General features: G+C 43.4%; 1 protein-coding gene across 1 annotated transcript in view; it reads right to left on the bottom strand.

The window, feature by feature from the left end:
• LOC144792178 (tenascin-X-like) overlaps window positions 1–26,053 on the bottom strand; it is a 567,777-nt gene extending 541,724 nt beyond the window's left edge. The window contains exons 1-2 of the mRNA XM_078667078.1: window positions 24,695–26,053; window positions 22,529–22,600 (exon numbers count right to left, since the gene is read on the bottom strand). Of these exons, the coding sequence (XP_078523204.1) occupies window positions 22,529–22,600; window positions 24,695–26,053 (1,431 nt within the window). The remainder of the gene's footprint in view (window positions 1–22,528; window positions 22,601–24,694) is intronic.
• Window positions 26,054–26,704: the final 651 nt, after the last annotated feature.

Genomic DNA, 26,704 nt, shown 5'->3' with positions numbered 1-26,704 from the left:
GTGGTGAAGTTTGGTTCTGTACAATTCCCACACAGGGCTGCTAAGAGCCTCACATAGCTCCTAGAAGTACTCTGTGGAAAGCAGGGGGGGGAAATCCTTTACCACGCAGTGCTTTTACAACGCAGGTTTTACAACAAAAACCATTACACCGCATTGCACTGGGGGGCAATCTAGGATAAGTAATAGTTTAATTTACTATCCAACACCTTCCCTACTATCCACGGGGACTGGAGTTGGAATAGTAAATTAAACTATTCACTATCCAGCACCCCCCAAAGCAATGCGTTGTAATGGCTTGCGTTGTAAAACTTGCGTTGTAACAGCATGCGTGGTAAAAGCATGCGTTGTAACAACGTACATCTGCAGGGGGGGACATACAGCCTCGTTAGCAGTCCCCCTGGGATGGGGGCTCGTGTTTGCTTTGCTTTGTTGTCCCCCTTCACAGGGAGTTACCCGATCACCCAATAGCAGCCACGTCAGAGACTTGAAAACAAAGGGGATTTTTCCAGGCCAGTCATAGAGAGGCCACTCGAGGCTCGTGCTCTGCTTTACAAGGGGCCACTCAGCTCAGATGAAGCTGCTAACAAGAGGACCCGATTCCACTGGGATTATGAGATCCGAAGAAAGATGGCAGTTCTGTTTACTTTCACCCAGAGATTTCAGCTGCTGAAAAACTAAGAACTACTGCAGGAATCAGAGACAAAAATGAGAGTTTTTTCAAAATATCCTCATTTTGTTTAGCACTCTTTGGGTCCAATTTGTAATGAACTGGATTTTTCCAACCCCTGGAGTTACCAGTACCCGGGTACGCTGGTGGCGTCGCCTCCCCCCCCCACCATGCCCTCCTCCTAAAATTCTCTGACTTCTAGGGTGACCAACTGGCATGGGTGCAAATTCAGGACGGTGAGTGTAAAAATTCAGGATAAAGGGTCAGAATTCAAGATAAAAATTCAGGACAAAAGATCAAAATTCAGGACAAAACTTCGGGATAAAAGGTAAGTTTTACAGACACCTCAGGGGAGGTCGCGCAATAGTATATAATTAAGTAAATAGACAACCACTTAAGTACAAGTCAAAATAAGTTTATATTAGGTTGAGACAATCGTGTACTTCACGGTTTTTCAGTATGGCCGCAGCTTGCTACCAATACTGGCATCTCGCTCCAGCAGGTACATTAGTCACCAGACAGGTGAACCACACCTGAATATAAGTGAGGCCGCTTTTATTGTTAATTGAAAACTACTAGATATATAAGGAACTTTGCAGTGCCAGCCCCCAGTAACAAAACTATCCCCCACCCATACCAGCCTCCCAGGGAAATACCTGATGCCCGGTCCGGCCAGTGTGGCCTTGCTACCACCCTCCAATGGTGCCCCGAATCTTCGCATAGACCGTCTCTCATGAGTATTTAATTTCTTTTATAGCGTTACTCCTCCCACGTATGTAGGGCAGGGTGTCGGAGGGCGTTACACCACACACATATTATATAGAGACAATGACTCATATAAACGTGAAAGTCAATGTATAGGAAATGTTACTTAAGATAATGGGGACTACAAGGTGTAATCATTCTTTTAGCTATCATTCAGTCTTTCACCATTCATTCTGTCCTTCCATCTATGTGCCCATCTATATCCAAACTTATTCAACCATTTGCAAACCTATCCACCATGTATCCGTTCATCCATCATTTCACTCATCCATCTCTCCATCCGCCATTTCACTCATCTATCCATTATTCATCTACCCACCCTTTCACCCAATCCATCCGTGCAGTCATACATCCACTCTTCTACCCATCCATCTATTCACTCATCCATTCAGGCTTTTACCCTTGCACCCATCCAGCCATCCTTTCACTTACTCATCCATCCACACTGTCACTCCCTTATCCTTCCACCCTTTCACCGTTTCAGTCATTCATCCTCCCTTTCTCTCTCCATCCGCCTTTCACTTATCCATCCATCCTTCCACACATCTACTCATCCATTCATGAATCCATCCATTGACCCTATTACTCATCCATTCTTTCACTCATCCATCCATCCATCCATTCTCTCATTCATCCACCCTTTCACTTCTTCACTCATCCATCCATTATTTTGTCCATCTACCCCTCTTTCATTCACTCATCAATCCTTAAATCCACCCTTTCACTCATCCATCCAGTCATTCACCATTTCACTTATCAATTCATCAATCCATCCATTCTTTCACTCATACATCCACCCATTCACTTGGCCATCATCTACCCTGTCATATAGATATGGTTTGCCTTCACACTGTGTTAAGTTAGCATGAGCTTATTAGAAGTTTAAACGCCAATTTACCTCTATGCTGCTTCTGCACACGGCACATATTGTTATTAGAGGTTTGAGCCTAGTAGAATATTTTGCTTCACACGAGAATAATATGTTTTGCTATTGTATCAGCTTTGCTTGGTACGCAATGTCTGAACAGTGAGTGCCGAGGCCTTCAAGGTTATTTCAACACAGTGGTTGTTGTGAGGTCTGATCTGGCCACGTTCTAGACATAACACATATGCAGCTGCGGCCAACTCTGGCTTTAGGTGCGTTTAATAATGCACTGCGCAGAGCATGCAAACACACTTGATGAATATTCGCAAGCAGAGAGCGGGTGGAAGATGATGTGATCCCTTTCCACTAGGATCAGAGGTATGGGGCCGCCCTTCTAAAACCCAAAGAGACCTTCTTTAGATATAATATAATATACTAGCAAGGGAGGGTAAGACTTAGGTGCCATTTAGCCTTCTTCCATTTAGCATTTTAACATGCTTTCTCCCTTTGTATTTTATGGACTAGTAACTATGCTGATAACCATGTTGCTTATAATTAGGGCTCTTGGTTTTATGGTATTTATTTTTTTGCCTTTTCCGTCTGTATTTATCTGTATTTATTTTTTGGGCATTTTTTCGGTATTTATCCACATTTATTTTTGCCACACGCAAAAGACGACGCTACAGCTAGTATCTTTCCACATTTATTCAAATTGAAAACACAGCTAAAATAAAATTCCTTTCTACACTTGTAGTTGAAGGCATTGAGTAAACTTAGTGCTGCACTACTTCTATAATATACAAGAAATGCATTGCATTTGTTAGTATCACAGTATATCAATTGATCCAAATTTCGAGTGCCATGCTACATACATTAGCTGCATTTTTCATAGTAATTTTTTTTAATGTTTCCTTACCGGTGCTTTTGTAGCCATAGTTCATTCAGGGCCCCTGTTCCCTTTAATCTGCTTGTCATTGAATTAAAAATAAAATCAAACAGCCCAAAGCACACCGAGCAAGTGCTAAAATCTACAGAGCTCTGTTTGAATCCCGGCTCAGCAGACTCAGGCTTTCATCCTTCTGAGTGCAATAAAATGAATAAGATATAGTTGGGCGTTAGTGGCAGTAGTTATTTGTAGCTCTGTGAAGCTGCAAACCTGAAACAGCAAGCGCGATATAAATGAATACATTGTCACATTAGACTCTATGCTGGAAAACGCATCTCTGTACCTTGTGTTTGCCGTGTCTTTGAAGCATTGCAAGGGGTTGAAAGGAGAACGCCTCACTCTCTGTGTCTCGATCGAGCCCAGCGGGACCTTTCTTCATGGGGAGGAAACACCTGGGGCCTCATTTATGAGGCTGTGCGTCACTTTTACGCCGCCGGTCCGTCACTTTTTGTGACGCACCAGAGGCGTAAATAATGTGCCTTGTTGCACCATATTTACAAAGTGATGCATCTAGGTAGATGCGTCACTTTGTAAACCCCTGCGCCACATTATACCTGCACCAAGTATAATGTATGCAAGGGGGGCGTATTGACGCAAGGAAGGGTCGTAGAAGTGATGCAGTTAAATCTATGAGATTTCACTGCCTCACTTTTGGGACGCAGTTGCGTCAAAATCTTGCGCGTGCCTCACAGCAGACGTAAGACTGACGCAGGCCCTTTCATATGGGGCTTGCCCCATGTGAATGGGCGCATTGCTGGAGTTGCGTCACTTTTGTGACACACTCCAGCAATGCGTCACTTTTGCGCTTACAGATACGTCAGAAATACTGACGTATCTGTAACTCCTTGCGACATGATGCGTCATACATTAAATATGACGCATCATTGGTGTCGCAAGGAGGGCGCAAAGAAAAGTGACGCATCGCTGTTTTCACGCAGCGATGCGTCACTTTTCATAAATGAGGTCCCTGGCATTCCCCGAACAGACTGGGCCTTGTCTGCCTTTCATGACATCGAGTTCAGGACGGGAGGGCGAGGCGGGAGTCCTCTGCTCTAGTGTAGCAGCTCCTGGCAACCCCCGCACCAGCGCCTGGTGGCAGAGGCAGGCACAATGGGATGGTGTCCGCTTTCTCAAGGCCCCTGCTTTGTTCAGCGTTTATCAGAGCACCTGATAACAATGCCGAGACCATTGTATTGTAAATGCTTGTTGTAGGACTTGTGCCAAGCAGTAGGGTCTTGCATTAGGGCCTAAGGCCTCCTTATTTCAGGCGAGTGCCTAGCCACCAGGCACCTTCCATTTTTTTCTTCCTGCCAGGCCCACACGACAAAGCTGTGCTCCAGCCGGCGAGGAACAGCTGGCCGGGCTGAGCCGGAGGCTGCCTCTGCCTTCCTCGCAGCTTCTTCCAGTAATTTCAGGGGTAACCCGAGAGCCCCCGAAGGGAGACCGCCAAGAGGCTTCATTAATCCGCGCGGCCGCATGGGAGTGGGCGCGCCGGACCGCTCGGGTGGGTAGCGGCCCGGCGCGGTTGGCATCTGCACCGAGCACCTGTTGGGAAGCGGCCAGGGGGGACTTTAAAGAGCGCTGCAGACACAGCACAGCTTACGGGCCGCATAGCTGCTCCCGGCCCCGGAGACGGGCGCTTTGAGGCAGATCTTATCGATGCATTCCTAATGCAGCATGGGGGTCTTCGAGGCACGTCGCCCGTCTAGGGCGTGAGGGCACGGGGCCTGCATGCCTAGAAGCAAAGCACCAGCCAACGTCTTGCAAAGCCGGTCTTTGGTCTCACGGGTGGGGGCGGTAATTCTTTTCAATTCATATGCTTTAGAAATGCACAGTTCACTCGTCGCCAGCCGCTCAGAGACTTTTGCTGCTCTGTAAAAACATATATTACTTTCTTTTGTTCAGTTCAGTAAAACCCGTATGGCCGGGTCTGTGCAATCCAGAATTTAAGTACCCACATTTATTAGCAGTAACCTTACCATACTAAGCTACCTTACAGGAATTTAATAACAATAACAATGTTTTTATATATTGTATAGTGCTTCTACCGTAACCAAGGGCGAAAAATAACAGATGGTATTAGTGCTCAATATAAACGTTCGCCATTCACCAGCCTCAGAATAAAGGAAGGCCGAGTCAGCAGCGCCGGCATTCGAACTCCTGACCTTCAAATGACTGCATTTCATAGAAGTGAGCATCTGAAACAGAAACCATCATGCTGGCTTTTTGGAGCTAGAATCGCACTTCGCACTTCTTTGGAACTCCACGGGATTCAAACGCCCCTCCCCACCCTTGCACAGACTGTGGACAGCCCATTGTCATTCTGACTGCAGATGATTTCCACATTTAGAATGACAATGGGCCGCCGCCTGCCTTTAACATAACGTGCACTGCAAGTGTCTTTGAGGCGAGTGACTCGCTTGGTGCCAGAAGATTGTAGCAGGAGTTTAACGTGCGCCCGAAGTGTGCTTCCTCACTGCTGATTAGCACATGCCAAAAGGTGACCTCATCCATATACCGTTTTACTAGTATTTTTCCGTTTCTACATATAAATACAGACAATGGAAAAATTGTTTTCCGTCTGTATTTATGTGTCTAAATCCGTAAAAACGGAAAACCGGGAGCCCTACTTATAATATGTTTGCTTGTATTAGCTAAGATACTGCACTTGAGAACACTGCATTAGAAATAAACATTTCAAACCTGCACGTGTCTTCATTCACTCCTCGTTTTGGACTGGTATGATAGTATAACGAAAGAGTGTTCATGTGTTCCACGTTACCTGAGGTATTCTAAGTTCATGTTCTGGGTTGTCTAATCATTGGGGGTATGGAAGAACCAATGAGACACTGTAGCTAGCTCGGTAGGGGATTTTGGATACTAAGGTGAGTTTTGGCACACCCTAATTCACCGAGGTTCCAAGTCTCTATGCACAGTTCTGTGTGAGAGCAGGATCCCTGAGACAACCCTTTCACTCATCCATCCATCTATCCTTTCACACGCCCATCTACCCGTTTAGCCATCCATCTACCCTTCCACCCATACATCTAGCTATTTACCTTTTCTCTCATCCATACTTCCACTCATTCACTCATCCATCCATTCTTTCTTTCATTATCTGTACATTCACCCTTTCATTCATCCATTCATCCTTTCAGTAATCCATCCAGCGATTTACCCATTCCTTCACTTACGTACTCACCCATCTTGTCACATTAATTATGAGCTGAGCCTTTGTCTGCAGAGTTGCAGACAGAAGAGGCCCATCAAGAACTTCACCCTCGCTGTAGTTTCGAAAGCAAGGGGTGGAGTGGGGGAGGGTTCACTAGGCCCCTGCACATAGGCAGTCTGAAAACATAGAAGTCATGAGTCATGCATAATGCCCAGTGCCAGGATGTGAGGTGACTGTGCCATGGTGTTGTTTCCAGGGCTTTAAGTGGTGTAGAAAAACTGGGGAGTCTCTTCAAAGGGGTTATTCAATGTAATTAAGGGCGTGGTTTAAAATACCTAGGCTAAAAATCTGTGTTTAACATAGTGTTCTGCCCGAATGGTATTATGTTGGTTGTGTCATTACCTCCAGATATATAATACAGCAAGTATCACTACACCAACAACAAGGCATGACTATAGGCTTTGTCAATGGTTGTTAGTTACAGTCACACATGCCTCAGGGACTCGGCAGTAGTCTAGAGGGGTAGTGGCAACATCATGTAGGTTAAAGCTTATGGCTAACCATGACTCAAGCTTGCAAACACTACTTATGTCCTCATTACGAGTGGCGCGGCACTGAAGGAGATTTTTATGGAACCCTTTAAAATCCGATACCACGTGGATCACAATTTAAAAGGTGTGATTATTTTCACCTATTACAAGTTGTGCTCTTTAAAATGGGGCATAACATGGATTTTGGTGTTTTGTGCACCACATTCTGCATGCACCGGTATTTACTGGACAGTTTCCCCCAGGAAAATTCAGCAGGATTCTCCTGCCAAAATGTTACTGCAAAAAACTGCAAGGCATGTGGTAAGGACCACAAAACCCATAATTCAGAATCCTGTGCAATCAGTAGTTTGCAGGTTAATCTTAAAAACGGGCCACTTGTCATGAATGCCACAGACATTAATCCTTCAAAGTTTCTCAAATGAAGTCCCTTTAAAAAAAGAAAATCCTAATAAAGTAACAAAGCAAATAATTGAAATAACTCGAGTGTTCTTGTAGGGCACTCAACAAGGCCCTCATTACAATTTAGGAGGATCAGGGGAGGTGTTTACCAAATGTGGTAAATACCATTACTCCAAAATAGGGTATTTACAACCTGTGTTAAAAATCTCTTATTCAAACTTTTTACCTTAAAAATGCGGTGTAATATGCAGAATAGGTATTTAACACACCAAATTCCACAGGTTTGACCTGCTGAAATTTATCAGGAGAAACACTGTGAGGCTGTGATCACTATCCACAGACCAAAACTAGTATCCCTTCTATCACACAACTCATAATTCCGATCCATGTGCATCCGCGCATTTGCACAGGGATCAGGAGTTATCCCTGCATTTCCTCTCAGGGCCTAAATATTTAACATTGAGCTCCAGGCGGATTGTGCGTGAGGTTTGATTATTAGTTCATATCTCTTTGTTACAACAATCCTCTATGACGATTTATACTTCTGTGTTACTTTTTGATTCTATGTTTGCTATATTATGTTTGCTTCTTATATTTAACGGGTTTGTTGCATCGTTGTTGGAAATGCCCCTCTCCAGGGTAGAGAGTACATAGATTGATAAATCTGGCGTGTCCTGATGAAGGTGGTTTCTATCGTTGTTACCTTCCACCGAAACGCGTTGACCAAAGTCCTTTTAAAATCCCACTAACTATAGTGGTCATATATTGGACAACAGATAGAACTACAATACAAATGTTAACGTGTCCAGACGTATGAGGTTGTGACTGTGTATGAGTGAGAGAGAGTGCTGTGTGTAAGTGTAGTTCTCTACCTGGTTATAGGTGCACTTTTTGAGCATTATGATACGAACAATGAACTCTGAACTATGATGTATTAATGATAACATTGTATCTTGTGATAAAATGATTTTTTTTTAATAATTGAAAAAAATGATATGAAAATGGCTTGTCTTAAAAAAGAAAAAATAATTTAAATAAAAAGAAATGAGAAAGTGAAATCTATATATTATTGTTGTCTGGTTATGCCCATTTAATTGGAGGAAAATCCTGAATAAGTAGAAGGTCGTGAGGGAGTTGATCTTGTGTGATTGTTTCCTTTTCCCCTCTGCTCCCTGGCCTAAAAGTGACTGTTTCAGAGGGGGTCCCAAAAAAACTTTACTTGGAAATGCCCCTCTCTACAGGGTCCCCCCAAACATTTTGCCTTCTACCACCTCCTTTTTGCTGGATTTTTGCTTGTTGGCCTTAGGACTCTGTGCACTTTAACACGGCTAACCAGTTCTAAAGTCCTTGTGCTCTCTCGCTAATACATGGTAACATTGGTTTACACCTGTTTGGTATATTTGATTTTATTGGATTGAATGGACTAATCCTTTTATATGTGCATTGTGCTCCTTTTAATTTTGGTTACATATTTGTATTTCTGCAACGCTTTTATGATAAACCTTTTATCGAATAAAGCTTATCACATTGTATATTTGATTTACTTGTAAGTCCCTTGTAGAGTGGTATGCCATATAATCAGGGCCTGTATTTTAAATTGTACCAGTGGGCCTGTGCCACCCATTTATGTAGCACCTTAAAACATGACCCAGGCCTGCCATTGCAGCCTGAATACAGTGTCACACTGCCATGTTGACTTGACATTTAAAACCCCTTGCCAAGCTTTAAACTCCCCTTTTATTACATATATGTCACCCCTAAGGTAGGCCCTTAGTAGCCTATAGGGCAGGAAGCAGTGTAATTAAAAGGTAGGACATGTACTTTTAAGCTTTACTTATCCTAGTAGTGAAAAACTCCCAAATTCATTTTTCACTACTGTGAGGTCTGCCTCTCCCGTAACCTAACATCAGAAATTCCTTATTACATTTAATACACTGTAATTCCTAAATGAGAGGAGATGTCAATATATCATATTTGGTACTTATGAACTTGTTATGATAAACCCTCGTTAATGGTAAAGTCAAATTTATCATTACCAGTTTGAAAATGGCACTTTTAGAAAGTTGGCATATTCTTGCCGTTAGCCTGTGCCTGCAGTACGTCTTAAGTCACATGACTGGGTGTAGCAGACAGTTAGGGCCCGATTCACAGAATGAACTTAAGACTAAATCCTAAACTTACTACTATTTGGTATTCACAGAATGCACTTACTACTTTCGGGATTCACAGAGTGAACGTACTACTTTCGGGATTCACAGAATAAACTTACTACTTTCGGTATTCACAGAATAGATTTAAGACTACTAACTCTAAGTCCGAAATCGGGGAGTAAATTCCGGCCCGGAGGCGGAGCTTACGGCCCGGAGGCGGAGCTTACGGCCTGGAGGCGGAGCTTACTGCCCGGAGGCGGAGCTTCCGGCTCGGAGGTGGGGATTTTTGCCATGCTGAAATCTCCAACTCTGGGCCGCAAGCTCCGACTCCGGGCCGTAAGCTCCGCCTCCGGGCCGTAAGCTCCGCCTCCGGGCCGTAAGCTCTGCCTCCGGGCCGTAAGCTCCGCCTCCGGGCCGGAATTTACTCCCCGATTTCGGACTTAGAGTTAGTAGTCTTAAATCTATTCTGTGAATACCGAAAGTAGTAAGTTTATTCTGTGAATCCCGAAAGTAGTAAGTTCACTCTGTGAATCCCGAAAGTAGTAAGTGCATTCTGTGAATACCAAATAGTAGTAAGTTTAGGATTTAGTCTTAAGTTCATTCTGTGAATCGGGCCCTACGACTTTGTGAATTACTCCCAGACAGTCACACAAAAGCAATTAGCAGAGCATGAATGGCCCATTAACTGGCTTGATGGGCGTGGCGGAGCAAAGCACAGCAACACTTGCACCTGTATAGGCTATGCCCTAACTCTTCACACTAGTCTTAACAACCCTGAATTGCAAGTGCTGCCAGTTTGGAGCCAGGGGATGGGAGGCAGGAAATCCACATAACTTCAAGGACCTTTCCAGAAACTTCTTCCACCTTCTGGGAGCATGACACTAGGGTATAAAAATAGGGCTCTCAGCCACACTCTTCAGTTCACTACTTGCCCTGTGCATTTGCCCGGTGTTAGAGTGCCGTCGCCGAAATTTACTTAGGATGAAGTTCAATGAAAGAGGCATCCGCACCTGGCGATCAGCAATACTAAAAACTCTGGACTCAGAGGACCCACAAACAATTTGTCAATTAATTACATGTTTAACCTATTTTGAGAATTTATTGAAAGAATAATATAGGTCATAATAATAATTTAGCAATTCATGCTCGTTTTTAAAAAAGGTACATATTATGTAAACTGAATTCAAATTTTAAATGGGGTATTATTTGTTTATATCTATCATAGAACGTGAAGGAAATACATTTTATGCCTTGGAATATTGTAATGGTTTTAATTAACTATACAATAAAGAATTTTTCATTTCAAAAGTACTGGACCTGTGGAAGGACTCTTAGAGGACTGCCTGCTGCAGTGACCCGCTGTTCAATCTGCCAGACTGCTGTTGTACCTGGAAGGACTGCTGAACCCTCACAGGCCAGCCCTGCTGTTGAGCCATGCATCTTCATATGCACCCAGGACTTCCAGAAGTGACTCCAAGGGCTAGCTTGCTGGCCTCCTGTTCAAAGCCACAGGGACATAACAGGCTCCCAACATCTTGAACCCACGCTGGGACCCGGCCTGAGTGAGTCTTATCCTCAAAGCGGTGCCATCCACACCTGGACCCTTGGTTGTGGTGCTAAAGATGGCCAGGTGACCAATTACCAAAACTGAGGACTTTGACAAAATTTGACGAAAAAGTGCTTTGAGAAACCAGGGGGAGACAGACCAACCCTCTCGCCTATCTGCTGAGGTGCATCGCTGATTGTATTGACTTTGCAGCTTCCTTGCTACGTTCTTCTCCGTAGAAACAGATCAGCTTCAGTGCTCCTTCGCAAAGGGGTATCCGACATCATGGAACTGTCTTCGGCTACAACCTTCTGCTCCCTCCTGCTGGATATTTTCGACTTGCATCTCGACGTCTAAGCATGAAAGCAAAAATATTCACCATGCCTTCACTTCATAGCTATCTGACGATGACCTTCCATCCTCGGACACTCTTGCAGCTTTACGCCACTGAACTTCTACCTTCTCAGAGACTATTTCATCAAAAACATTCTAAGTCCGAAGGTAAGCACTGACCAGGCCATATCCACTTTGTGTATCTGAACCGCGCTCCATTACGGTCGGCCTTAACTTCAGATCTTGCGTATTGTTTAAAAAACATGTCCTAATATTATTAGGACTTTCAAACTTTATTCAGCCCTAACTTATCTTCCCCAGCATCCTTTATTTGAGAAACAAGCTAGGTTTGGAGTTGGATGATACCAATGCATGTCAAGTTAATTTGTTTTATCATTTACTGCACACAAAGTATACATGGTAAATACATAAGTAAACAATAGGTGTTATTGTTACTTAACTTTGTGGACCTCGTGCTATAATCCTAAAATGGATAAAATGCTGTGTCTTTTACGCTAAGATGAAATCAATGAACTTCATGCAGCACAGATATTTCACCCATAGGACCTTAACTCATTGTCCCATATTGGCACTTTATGTTGATATGCCTGTAATATTTTCCATAAGTTACTTCCAGTTTAGTTGCTATATTCAAAATATAAAATGCATTGTTTCGCCTTAAAGTAGCATTGCAAAGAGTTTGCATTAATTGTTTTACAGCATGCACCAATGGGGTAAGTTATGCCAGCTGTGTTTCGGTCACAGTGGGCAGTGCTCAAGGCGATCACAGTCCCATCACATATCCTGCCTTGCTTGTTTCCTACACCCCTGCAGAGTGCTGCCCTGGCACCTGCCTCCGGTGCATGCCACGGTGCCTATCTGCATGGGTTCAGTGATTCTGTTCATGCCAATCAAAGCCTCTGCACTGGAAGGGACAGCAGCACAGTTTTCTTTTGCCTAGGGATGATGGCAAAGCCATGCCATTTTATTTATTTTATTTATTTTTTACACTTATATGGCGCTCAGCTACCCAAAAAGGGTTTCCCGGCGCCTATGACATGTGAGGGAGCAAAGCCATATGGCGATCTGGTTTAGCATAGCTGTTTCTGGAAGAGCCAGGTTTTTATGCTCTTTCTAAACCTGCCGTAGATTTCTTCTTTTCGTATGTGTGGAGGGAGTGAGTTCCACAGAATGGGTCCTTTGACAGCGAAGGATCTTCCTCCCATTCTTGTCAGCCTGAACCTAGGGACTGTGAATTTTGCTGCTGTTTGCGAGCGCAGATTTCTTGCTGGTAAATAGGGAGTGGCTAGAGATTGCAAGTATTTTGGTGCAGTTTTTGATTTTATCCTGAACATATAGCTCAGGGCCTTGAAACTGATACGATTGTCCACCCTGAGCCAGTGCAGATCATTTAGATGTTTTGACACCCTGGCGGTTTTTGGTATTTTGCACAGGAGTCTAGCGGCTGAGTTTTGAACTATCTGTAGCCGTTTGATGACTGCCTGGTTTGCGCTCAGGTAGAGAATATTGCCGTAGTCAATACGCGAAGTAATCAGTGCGTTGACTACGGTCTTTTGGGTGGCAGGGGGCAGCATCCAAATAATTTTATGCAGCCACTTTAAGATGGTAAAGCAGAGACCTGCTACTTTATTTGCCTGCTGTTTCATTGATAGTGCATCATCAATGATAACCCCCAAGTTTCTTACTTGGGTTGCCGGAATGGGAAGGTTTCCTAATTCGGGGGGCCAGTGAGAGGAGTTCCAGAGCTCTTTGTTCTTTCCTAATAAGAGAATTTCGGTTTTGTCACCGTTCAGTTTTAGCTGGTTGGTCGACATCCAGCTGAAGATTTTATGAAGACCGTGTTTAAGAAGAGAGGGGACTGAGGGGTTTGAGTCGGACAATGAAAAAATAATTTGGGAATCATCAGCGTAGGTCATAAGGGTGAGTCCTACGCTGTCGGCTAGATCGGCTAAGTCTCTGAGATAAAGGTTAAAGAACAACGGGCTCAAAATGGAGCCCTGAGGTACTCCATGTGGGGCTTTGAAAGTGTCAGAGCAGGCGAGGGTAGATTTTATCTGGAAGGTCCTGTCTGTGAGAAATGACTTGATCCACTTCAATGCCTCGCCACAGATACCATTCCTCTCGAGTGTGGCCAAGAGTTTGCCATGGGAGATGGTATCGAAGGCCGCACTCAGGTCTAATAGGATGAGTGCGACAGTTTGACCTTTATCCAAGAGTCTCCTGATATTTTCGGTCACACCCAGCAGGGCGGTCTCCGTGGAGAAACCGGCTCTGAAGCCAGATTGTGTCGGATGGAGAAGATCGTTTTCTTCTGTGAAGAGAGTAAGGGCAGAGTGTATGTGCCTTTCCAAGAGTTTCGAAAAGGCCGGGAGCAGAGATATAGGCCGATAATTGGTCAGTATTGTGGGGTCTGCTGATGGTTTCTTCAAGAGTGGATTTACCATCGCATGTTTCCAGAGAGATGGAACTGTGGAAAGTTGGAGGGAAGAGTTTAAGGTATTTGCTATAATGGTCAGAGATACGGTGTCGATCTGTTTCAGAACGCTGACAGGCACTGGGTCCTGAGGGGAGCCTGATGAGATAGTGTTAAGGGAGGATTTTAATGAGTCCACGGTTATAGGGGGCCACTGTTCTAGGATTTTCGTATTTTCCGATTTCGGAGGGGTGGCTTCCTGTTGGCCAGTATCATCAGAAGTGGAATTGATGTTGAGAATAATTTTTTCAATTTTATCATTGAAAAAGGATGCAAGATCCTGACATTGTTTTTTATTTAAAGGACGGGTCATCGCAGAGGTTTGGGCGCCAGCAAGGTCCTTTACCGTATTAAATAATGTCTTGGCTTTATTTGTGGCATTATTTATAGTGTTAGCGACATGCAAGGCTCGGGCCTTGATACACGAAGAGTGGTATACATTCCTGGCTTTGTTGTATATCACCTTTTTTTCTTCAGTGTAATCCTTTCGCCACTGCCTTTCCAGGGCTTTGCATCTTGATTTCTCTTTTTTCAGGAGTTCATTAAACCAAGGGGCCGGAGGACGATGGATATTCCTCTTGGTCCGCGTTTGGGGCAAACATTTCTCAACTGCATTTTCCAGCCATGAATTAGTTGCTTCGGCTATACTTTCCATATCCCGGGCAAGGGTGGGCGGTCTATTTGCAAGGGTGTGGTTCAGTTCATTGACATCGAGAAGCTTCCAGTTTCTCATGGAAGTAGCTGGCCAAGCCATATTTGTAAGGGGGGCGTTGGGTAATGTGAGGCAGAAGTGAAGAAGATGGTGGTCCGACCAACATATGGGGCTGGTTTGAACCCATTTTAAATCAGGAATATTTGAAAAAATGGGGTCTAATAGGTGACCAGCCCCATGCGTGGGTCCGGAATTAAGTAGTGTCATGTTGAGTGCAGCTAGGTCGTCAATTAAATTACAACATGTTACATTTGTTTCATCTTCAAGGTGTAAATTTAGATCTCCAAGTAGTGTGAAGTTTTTAAAATCAAGATAATAGGGAGTGATATAATTTGCTAGGTTAGTAGCCCATGAATGGGCATTCCCAGGGGGCCTATATATTAGAAGTCCGGAAAGCGTAAAATTAGGGTTTAAGGTGATTTTGAAAAGTGCGGCCTCACAGTCTGGAATGTTGACTGGATCTAGGTTACAGATAAATTTTTTCAGGAAAATGATCGCAATACCCCCACCTGTTTGGCCCTGTCTGTCCCTTCTAACGATGGCGTAGTTAGAAGGAAGGGCGGTCGCAATATCCGGGCCAGAACTCTCGTGTAACCATGTTTCTGTCAGAAACAGGACACTGGGTGCCTCGTCTTGCAAAAGGGTGAAGATGTCAAGTTTGTGTTGTGGTAAGGACCTGCAGTTTACACTGTAAAAAGAATATTCGCAGAGGGCATGCTTTGGGGATCGGAATGGCGGTACATTACAGGCCACAAATGCTCCGCTGGTGGCCAGGCTCATGGGCATGGCCGTTTTCACAAGGCGACTCACCTAGCCCAGGTGTAGAGGCCAACCAGACGGGAAACATCCTTTTCAACGCAACTTTTACCACGCAGTGCCTTTACGACGCAACTATTACAACGCATGTCATTACAACGCATTGCACTGGGGGGCGCTCTAGGCTAGGGAATGGATTTAATTTACTATCCAACACCTTCCCTACTATCCACGGGGACTGGAGTTGGAATAGTAAATTAAACTATTCACTATCCAGCACCCCTTAACGCTATGCGTTGTAACAGCATGCGTTGTAAAAACTGCGATGTAAAGGCATACATGGTAAAAGCATGCGTTGTAATGTCATACATCCCAACCAGACAGGCCAAGTGGAACAGGCCAGCCAGGGCAGGATGGTGAGCTGGGCACAAGGGAAGACAGCAGTCGAATGGGCTGAAGCAACAGCCCACGGGGAACTTTACTCAGCCGGTGGTAGGATGGGACACGCAGCAGTCAGTGGCTACTAGCGAGCACGCATCAGGCAGTGAGCAAGGAAGCAGCCTAATGAGGCATTGAGGTAACAGATGCTACATTGGTATGGTCTGGAGGGGTAGCACAGGCTCTTGCACCAAGCAAACCGGCTTGTGCATATGTGAGGCAATCTAAAGGGGACCCGCCCGCCTATGATAGCAAGAGAGACAGGGCTTGCCAACTTGGGCCTAATAGTGGTGAAGGAGAGGATTTGGAGGAAAGAGTTCATAGATATCTTCTCACTATTGGAGAGCAGGTGGGGTGTTTTGGACCTGGTAGAGCAGGAGAAGCGTGAGGAGGACAGGAAGGAGAGGCATATGTCAAGAATAAAGCGTTCCATCGAAAAATCTCCGGGCACACTTTGGGCACTGGCATATGTAGGAGTAGGAATGTTCCAGCAGAGTGCAGCGTCACTGTTTCTATATGTAGGTACAAGGAGAGTGGTCCGAGTTTATGCAATTTTTCTAAATGTTTTATATTTACTCCATTCAGACGTTCACCACATATGTTGTGTCAATAGTTATTACTAAACAAAATGAACAATAAAGCTTGCAGTATTCAAGGTCTAATTGCATTTATTTTTGCAATCATGGGAACATTTGTACTAGCTTGATTGTAAAGGCTCATTGATTTTAATGTGATGCTATTAATGTCACACCACCTTTACCCAGTCCCTCACAAACCCAACCACATCCCTTCCCTTCCTCACTGAGAACACTATTGATGTAATGACTTGACAATTACATTCATAAACCTGAAAGAGCGATAAATTATTTCTGTGATGAAAAATTCACAAACTTACATGATTGCAAAAATAAATGCAATTAGAACTTGAATACTGCAAGCTTTATTGTTCATTTTGTTTAGTAATAACTATTGACACAACATATGTGGTGAACGTCTGAATGGAGTAATTATAAAGGGCCTCATTTATGAGGCCGTGCGCGAGTTTTGCGCTTCCGATGCGCCACATTTTGTGACGCTTCAGCGGCGTAAAACATGCCTCCTGATGCGCACTATTTACAAAGTGACGCATCTAAGCAGATGCGTCACTTTGTAAACCCCTGCGCTACATTATACCTGCGTCAGGTATAATGTATGCAGAGGGGGCGTTCACCCGCAAAAAGCCTCGTAATAGTGACGCAGTGAAATCTATGATATTTCAGTGCGTCACTTTTAGGATGCTGTTACGTCAAAATCTTGCGCCTGCCTCACAGCAGGCGTAAGACTGACGCAAGCCCTTTCACATGGGGCTTTCCCCATGTGAAAGGAAGCATTGCTGGAGTTGCGTCACTTTTGTGACACACTCCAGCAATGCGTCACTTTTGCGCCTACAGATACGTCAGAAATACTGACGTATCTGTAACTCATTGCGACATGATGCGTAATATTATAAATATGACGCATCAATCATGTTGCAGGGAGAGCGCAGTGAAAAGTGACGCATCGCTGTTTTCACGCAGCGATGCGTCACTTTTCATAAATGAGGCCCCAAACATTTTGAAAAATTGCGTAAACTCGGACCACTCTTCTTGTACTTACTAATTGACCCAGGTCCAGGAGTTTTCAGGGCTAACCCCGTTAAAACTCAATACTGTTTCTATATGATCATGAAATTCACGATGTGCAGCGAACAGGTGGTGGATTTGGCTGCGTGTTGGGAAAGAGAAAGGGAAAAATTTAGGGATCCTACAGCCATCAGGGTGGCCATACTTCACCAGTTGCTCAATGGATATCATAGATAGGATGATGTGCAGCTGGTGGCATAAGGATTTGAGGAGGGCTTCTTTATTTCCTACATGGGCATGCATGCAGGTTAGCCACTTGAGCAAGAATCTGAAATCTACATCTTTCTGTGGCTGTGCCTTGGTACTACAGTGTATTATGTTTACTTTGTTTGCTTTACCGACAAAAAAAAATGTACGAAAAAAGAATCTGAAATCTATGGCTGAACATAAAGAGGTGGTGAGATAAAAAAGTGACTAAGGAGGTGCTGTTAGGGCGAGTAGCAGGCCCTTTCCAGAGGCCCCCTAAAACAATTTAGGGTTCACCCATGAAAGAGCCAAGGAAGTTCAGGCTGATTCACCACCTTTGCACTCAGAAGTAGGTGCGGTCAATGATGGCCCAGGCCATGAATGTTGCTCAGTTGCATATGCTACCATAGAAGGTACTGTTGACCTCTTGAGGGTAGCAGATAGAGAGGCCCAATGGCTGAGGACAACATCAAATCGGCACTCTGGTTGTTGCTGGTACACCTGCAGAGCCTTCACCTGCTCGGCTTCAAGTTTGAGGATCAGTATTATGTTGACAAATGCCTCACAATGGGTTGTTTTAATTCTGTGCATATTTCTAGGCATTCAGCACATTCCTGGAATGGGCATTCAATGAACGCTTCTCAGGGGCGGTAAGCTGCATGACTTCCTGTTCATCTGACAGCTACTTTTACTGAACGCTCACACTCGCACAATCTGGTTTTACTTGTTGAGACTGGTGTAACTGGTTCCTTACCTAATTTAACCGTTTGTATTCATATTTAGATGTCATTAGATCGCGATTAATTGCTGCTTTCAGTCCTCCTTTAAAAACTTTAATCATCTTTTTTAAATTTTTTCCGAATTGTAATTTGAATTTGAATTGTACATACGAACAAACACACAATAGCTTAATCTGCTCACAGGCTGGGAAGCAGTTTTTGCATGCGCACTTTCCCTGGGTGGTTTCTCAGTTCTTAATGTTCTGAGCCTACATCATTTCCGGGAGCGCCGGGAATACAGGAAGTTGGTCAGCGCTGTAGATGCGGACTATGGGCCTCATTTATGAAAAGTGACGCATCGCTGCGTGAAAACAGCAATGCGTAACTTTTCACTGTGCTCTCCCTGCGACATGATTGATGCGTCATATTTATAATATGACGCATCATGTTACTCATCGAGTTACAGATACGTCAGTATTTCTGACGTATCTGTAGGCGCAAAAGTGACGCATTGCTGGGGTGTGTCACAAAAGTGACGCAACTCCAGCAATGCCTCCTTTCACATGGGGCAAGCCCCATGTGAAAGGGCTTGCGTCAGTCTTACGCCTGCTGTGAGGCAGGCGCAAGATTTTGACGCAACAGCGTCCTAAAAGTGACGTAAGTGAAATCTCATAGATTTCACTGCGTCACTATTACGAGGCTTTTTGCGGGTGAACGCCCCCTCTGCATACATTATACCTGACGCAGGTATAATGTAGCACAGGGGTTTACAAAGTGACGCATCTGCTTAGATGCGTCACTTTGTAAATAGTGCGCAACAGGAGGCATGTTTTACGCCACTGATGCGTCACAAAAAGTGACGCATCGGAAGCGCAAAACTGACGCAAGGCCTAATAAATGAGGCCCACTGTTTCTTACAGAAACCTGGACTCGCCCTGATGCAGAGGTCAAAATAGGATTGGCATGTCCACCGGGCTACATGGTGCTACATAAACCACGGATAAAGGGGAGGAGAAGGGGAGTTGGTTTGATTTTCAAAGACATATTGAATTTTATGCAAATTTCCATTGATGAAGCCGAGGGCATCAAGCTCATGGGGTTCTCCTTACAGGATCCCGAAGGGCATGGTATGTTATCGTCCTCCGGGTGCCGTCAACCCTCAATTTCAGACCTTTATCAATATTCTTTATAATATGGCCTCACTCATTCGCGTGCGGTTATTGAGGGAGGTTTTAATCTCTGGGCCAATGGGAGCACAGGATCGGCACATAAGGACTTCCTTCAATTCTGTGAGAATCTAAACCTGCAGCAAATGGTAAAGGACCCTACTCATCAGGGTGGTCACATTTTAGATTTAATCTTCACTGAGGAAAACGTGGCCAAAGTGGAGGCAATCTCTCCTCTTTGTTGGTCTGACCACTTCCTTGTTAATTTTGTGGTGGCCATCCCTAATGAGAACTCAGACTCCACATCCACGCTTAACTTCCGTCGAGGCAGGGAATGGAACAAAATGTCCGAAACAGCTGCCAGTATTCACTGATATTCATGGGTATGGCGCAAAGTAATTTGTGGAAACAAACTACTCGGAATTCTGTCAACAGATCACTAAGGTCCTTGATCTGGTCATTCGGGAATTGTTTTTGAAAAATAAGCGCAAGCCATCAGCCCCTTGGTTTAATGAGAACATAAAAAACCTACGGAAAGGCAATAAACAAGCAGAAAGAAAATAAAGGAAACGTTATGTTGAAGACAATAAATTAGCTCTGAAGGTTGCATTGGACAACTGCAAAAGGGAAATTGCAAAAGCTGAGTTTTTCGCCAATACAATTCTAGAGGCATGCAACAAAACATTAAGTGTTTTTAAAATAGGTAATCATATGTCTAAATCTAACTGCCCAAAAAGCAAGACTATTGTGACTCAAGAACTTTGCAATAGCTTTGCTACTTTTTTTGAGGAGAAAATCTCCTACATAATTAACCCCTTCCATGCTCATGACGGAACGGTTCCGTCATGAGCGTCGGTTGAGCTGTGCTCATGACGGAACCGTTCCGTCATGACTCCGCCCGCGCAAGGCGGAGTCAGCATGGGCGGGGAATTCGCGCCGCACGGAAGCGGTTAATGGCCTGAAAGTGAATCAGGAACGTTGAGGTGATAATGAACCCAGTGTGTTGACATAATCACTAGCCCATCAGTATGTGGGTGGGCCATGCGAGAATTAGCTAGCAACGCTAGATCATTTTGAAACCCCTACTGGAGAAGAATTCCTCAAACTTGCTATGAGCACCGCCTCAGGGTTCCCTATGTATCCCCTCCCTCATAGGGTTAGGAAGGAGTATGGTGGGGCGCTATTCCCACAGCTTCGTCAGATCTGCGGCCAATCTCTGAGCAGTGGGATGCTCCCTTCCTGCTGGAAACAGGCAATGGTGACACCCTTGCTGAAAAAAGCCACTCTTGACCCTCAGTGTCCAAATAACTATCGACCTATTTCCCTTCTTCCTTATCAGGTGAAAGTTATAGAACGCCTGGGTAGCAAAACCCTCTTGCAATTTCTGGAAACTAACCTTGGGCTTGAAGATGTGCAATTTGAGCTCTGCCAGGGTCACGGCACGGAGACTGCACTAGTAATGGTCCGAGATGAGCTTACAATGCGGGCAAACAGCGGTCAGTCGGCAATTTCGATCCAGTAAACACAAGAGAGAGTACCCCACTTTCACCAGGGAACAGGGTACAGTGACAGCTTAGTCAAAGAGGAATCCCTAGGTGTGTACTAGAACAAATAAGTATTGTGTGGCTATGTGGATTCTATCCAATCATGCACACTTCTCTACTACAAACATCAAAAGGTGAGCGGTATAAAGACTAGAATTTAAAATTAAATTTCCACACTAAAAATGATCGTTCACAATCTTTTTATTGTTTATAAAAAGGAGAAGACTCTTCTTCACACAAAGTTAAAAATTAGAATTTCAAGGAAAAATTCTTTAAACAAGTACAATAAAAATCAATGAGCAATTAATAGCAAATCATTACATACATCATCAAAAAGCAATATCACATTCATATAGATTATACGACACAGGATAAAAAGAAAAAAGAAATAATCAATGCAAATACCATACAAAGAATGCAATTGGATCCTTATCAAAACCCCCTAACACTGTGGCCTTAAGATTTTCCCGCCACTCTTATTCTAGATCCACCGGTCTTTACTTAGATTTCGGTAGTACAGTATACAATAACCCTGATTCATCAATATCTGTTACTTCCGTGACCTTGTCTGGATTCTACTATTGTAAAAATGCGTCGACGCGTTTCGGTGTTATATTACTTGATGTTGTTACACCTTCATCAGAACATGCCGTCTCTTTGGGGTCACCGGCCTCTAGATTAATAAAATAAACTCCCTGTGTGGATATATAGAGAAAAGAACACAGTATCACTATTCCGGGGGTATTATGTAACGTTTTCAGAATAGAACATCATGTTTATTACCCCAAAGCACTTCATTCCACCTTCTCAACACTCCCCTATTTTTGAATGTTTTCCTAGGGGCATTTTTAACACCCTAGGATCTAACATGTTTAGCAAGTTTACTCAGGTATATCTTAACCAATGCATAGATGGATCATTACATTTTTACACAAGTTGCTGTAAATCTAGCTTACATTCACTATTATTATAGATAGCAAGGTCCTCCGTTTTCTTTTTAGTGTGGAAACATGAGGGATATTCATTCGTTCTACCATTCGTTATCTCACTCATTCATCTCTTCTCTGGTGTTATTTGATGATATGATGTCCCTCTTACCCTAAACGTATTGTAGGAGTCCCGCATGAGAAACAGCCGTCGGGGAATCCTCCTCCAAACGATCGCTGTTGTTCTAAGTTTTAATATACCTACGGGATGACAGTAGGATTTCATTGGTTTCTATATAACACTTGACTTAAACCATTTTAAACCAATCAGGTTCCTCTCTTTTACCTCATGGGTGAACTAGATCCTCATGTAGAAAAGGTCTTTTCCTTGCTCTGTGATTAGGTGGGCGTGGATCCCCTCCTCTTTTTATGGATATCTGTGTAAGTGGGGGGATCATAATTAGCCAGGTTTTGCTCTAAGGAAGGCAGTCATGACTGTTGTAATCATTCCTTATTATTCTCCTCCACTTACCTTTGTACAAATTAAAATGTTCTCATGAACGGGCATATAGTCGTATATCTTGACTTGGGAACTGGATATGTTCTGTAAATAAGAGGAGATATGTATATGTTTTATATATCTTCCTTTAGTCCCTATACGCTGTTCTATTTAATCTTAGAGTCCTTTCCCTAATGTCAAATTTTAATCATTTCGCGCTTTTTTTCCTTACAAGTGCTCTATTCCCTATTTGGGTAGTGATTGTCTCTTATACTTTAGGACCCTTTCCCTGCATATTTTGATATACATTTATTCGATGTATACTGGTAAAAAACGCCTCTTTTTAGTTAGGCACCCTTTCCTGGTTCTGTTAATATGGACTATTTCTTTAGCGTGTATGTTAACTAGCTTCCATATTTTCCATATGACTTTGTCTATATTATCCACCTTCACTGTTTATTCCCTCAGAGATATATCCCCGACAGTCCTCGCTTTTACTTCAGTACTGTCTCTAATTTAAATACGAGTTCTCACTACCCCCGGTGTCTGCCCCAAACTGTCCTTGTTATTGTTAAACCTCGGCACACTCGGGCAATGTTACACGCAGTGTTTATTACACCCTTCGATCTCCGCCCCACATCATTATAGCGGGTGCTGTGATCCAGTGGATTCCAGCAGGCGCTCGCATGTTCTCTCTAATTTCGTCGATATACCAAGGATGTTAAATTGCCTCCCCGGTGTGGTATAATCTCTAAATCCCCACTGCTGCTTACCTGTTCAAATATCTGGTGTCGCCTCTGCCTCGTTCTACTCCTTCTCTCAACTACGCGTCTGGCGTGCTGTTTATATTATATGCTGATTACTCCCATTGATTTCAGCTGGGGATCGCGCATGCTCCTAGCTATTCTCCTACGCCCTCTACTGTGGGCGCCATCTTGGAGTGGTGTGTATTTCTATTGTGTGGGGTTTGTATGATACGTAAATCTCTCCCGTTTTGGACAGACGTTGTCTTCTACATATTTGTTCTTATATTTAGGTAAAACAGCACATTTTATCTTACCTTTTAATTGTTTGGAATATACTTTTTTAGCGCAATGCCTATCAGTGGTGACTAACTATATTTTTCTCAGCTCTGACACCCCTTGGTTCGGGGATGATTAATTATTTCGCTGTTTTCAGTCCCCTGAGTATTCAACTCGATTTTTTATGGGGTACATACTAGTTTATCTACCTAATTTGGGGTCTTCTGTATCATTGCTTATGAATACAGGGTTCCTTGTATTTAGTCTGGTATATTTTCTTGCCTCGTCTGTTTAAAGAGACACCCTTGAGTTGGAAATTGGATCTTATACTATTTGATGTTTTTTCTCTATTTAGTGCTGTGTTTTATAGTTGGCCTATTGATTTAAACCTGGATTTTCCTCCTTTTTGGTAACTGATCCTGTCTACACCTTATTTGTTTTTGAAGGAATTTAGGGTAAAATAAGACTGACTCTTTATTCCTACGGAGTGTATTTTTATTTTGTATCTTACCCTGAGTTTTTCTGCCTCAGGGTACCATTTTTAAATCAAGATTTCCCACTCCTCCCTAGAGTTCAGGCCGCGTTTAATGGTGTCGAATTTAATCATAAACCATTGCTCCGGCTGTTTCCTTCTTTTTGTACTGTCTCCCAGTCTGGTTTGTTCCTTAATTCTCTCCAGGATCACCCACCTGATGTCTTTTACATTATGTTCCTGTTCTTTCCAGTGGGCAACCAATGGCGCATTCTCTTTGTTGTTCTTTATCGCTGATTTATGCTCCCCTATCCTTAGTCTGAGTTCCCTTCCTGTTTCTCCTATGTATCCCTGATTGCATGGGCATAGAATCAAGTATATCACATTCTTTGTTTTGCAATTATTCAAAGTTGTGATCTTCTGTGTGGCTCCATTTAATTTTACTTCTTTGGTTACTATGCAGAGTTCACATATGCAACAGTTGCCACATTTGTTATTCCCTACCGCCTTAGTTCCTGTCAAAGTTGTTTGTCGTTCTACCACGTCATCTCTGTAGGTGTGTACTAGACTACATCTCAGGTTCTTATTTTTTCTATAGGCATATAGCGGACGTTCTAGTATGGTATCAGCTCCGTCATTTAAGATTTTCCAGTTGTGGTTTATTATGTTTTTGACCTGATTAGCCACCGCGGAGTACTGGCTTACCATGACTATTTTTTCATTCATTTGCTTCTTCTCTTTCTTGACTAACAGACAGTCCCTATCATAGAACCTAGCTCTTTTTAGGGAGTGGTCTATGAGTTTTTTCGGATAACCCCTTTCCTTAAACTTGAGTTTCATCTCTCCTGCATGACGGTAGAAATCCTCCACCGTAGTACAGTTTCTTCTTAGGCGGAGAAACTCCCCAAAGGGTATTGAGTCTTTTTGACTTCTTGGGTGGTAGCTGTTGTAATGCAATACAGTATTGCGATCTGACTCTTTTTTGAATAATTCCACCTTCAGTTGTTTATCTTCGCTCTTTATGGTTATATCTAAGAAATTTACTTTGGTTCTGCTATATTCTGCAGTAAATTTCAGATTAGCATCTCCTAGGTTCAGCCACGTGAGGAAATCTTCCAGGAGATCACATGTCCCTGACCATATAAAGAAAATGTCATCTATAAAACGGGTCCAGTTTCGGATGTTTTCATAAAATGGACTGACCTCGTTATAGATGTGTTTGTTCTCAAAAATACTGACATAGATACAGGCCAGGCTCGGCGCACAGGTGGCGCCCATGCTGGTACCCTTACATTGAATGTAGAGATCTTTTTTGAAAAGGAAGATATTATTGAGGAGCACCATAGAGACGCATTGCACTATGAATTCCTTACTCCCTCCTACAATATCCGTTTCTTCCATGAGAGTCCTAATTACCTCTATGGTATCTTTTTGCGGGATATTGGTGTAGAGTGACTCTACATCGAGAGTCACCATGATCTCATTTGCACCATCAAATTCTATTCCCTCTGTTTTAGCAATCATATCCGATGTGTCTCGGATATATGATTTTTGTTTCTCCACAAGAGGTTTTAAAAATCTGTCGGCATATTTGCTCAGGGGTTCTAATAAGGAATCAATAGACGCCACTATGGGTCTAAGTGGTGGGTTGTCTATGCTCTTATGGACTTTAGGTAGTCCATAAAAGGCTGGTGTTTTTGGATTTACATTACTGAGAAACTTCCATTCCTCTTCTGTGATGTTTCCATTAGTCTTGGCTTCTGACAATAGTCTTTCCACATCTTTTTTGAGGTTATTAAGTCTGGTTTGTGGAACTCTCTTGTAGTGTAGCTCGTTGGACAGAAGACTGGCTATTCGTCTGTCGTAGTCTTCAGTGTTGAAGACTACAACCCCCCCACCTTTGTCCGCGGGTTTAATTGTTATTTGAGTATCGTTGGACAAAGAATCAATTGCATCCCTCTGTGCTTTGTTGATGTTATTTTCTTGGAAGTGTTTCTTGCTGAGTAGGTTTCCTACTTCTAATTTAACCATTGCCTCGAAGATCTCTAAGTTTTTGTCTACCATCCCTAGACTGGGGGTAAAGGTCGATTTTGCCCTTAGTCCAGAATCCATGGATGCTTCTCTTGCTGGTCTATTTTCGAAGAAACGGCGTAGCCGTATTTTCCGAAAAAAAGCCCTTAAATCTTTTTCTAGTTGGAATTTGTTAATCCCTGCTGTCGGTACAAAATTGAAGCCCATTCCTAACACTTGTCGTTCTACTAGGGTAAGTGTTCTGCTCGATAAATTTATAATGGGTGTTGACTCTATCGCCAATACACCTTGTTCCTGGTGCGCTTGTATTCCTGAGGTGCCTGGTTCTGCTGATAGTCCTGTTCCTGTTCTCTCTGTACTGGCTTCCTCGTATATGGTCCTCTTGATCTGTTTTGGAACCCTCTCTGTGCTCTTTGCGGGCGCTGTTCTAAAAAATCCTTTTCATAATCTCTATTGGGCCCTGCGTATTCCTCTTCTTCTCTGGTAACCAATTCCTCCTCACCACTGCTCTCTGAAGTACCTGAGAAGTTCAAATGTCGTTGCCTCCTAGGTTGGAATCTCACTCTAGGGCCTCCATTTCTGTTTTGTTCCTGCTTCTCGGTATAATAGTCTTTTTTCAAAAAGGGATATACTATTTCCTGCGTGAATTTATTGATGTCTTTTCTCCGTTTTTGGGTCTTGCGA

The sequence above is a fragment of the Lissotriton helveticus genome, chromosome 11 (genome assembly GCF_964261635.1).
Source record: "Lissotriton helveticus chromosome 11, aLisHel1.1, whole genome shotgun sequence".
In the NCBI taxonomy this organism is placed as follows: Eukaryota; Metazoa; Chordata; class Amphibia; order Caudata; family Salamandridae; genus Lissotriton; species Lissotriton helveticus.
The sequence above is the reverse complement of the archived record's forward strand: the minus strand, read 5'-3'. Positions and strand labels throughout refer to the sequence as shown.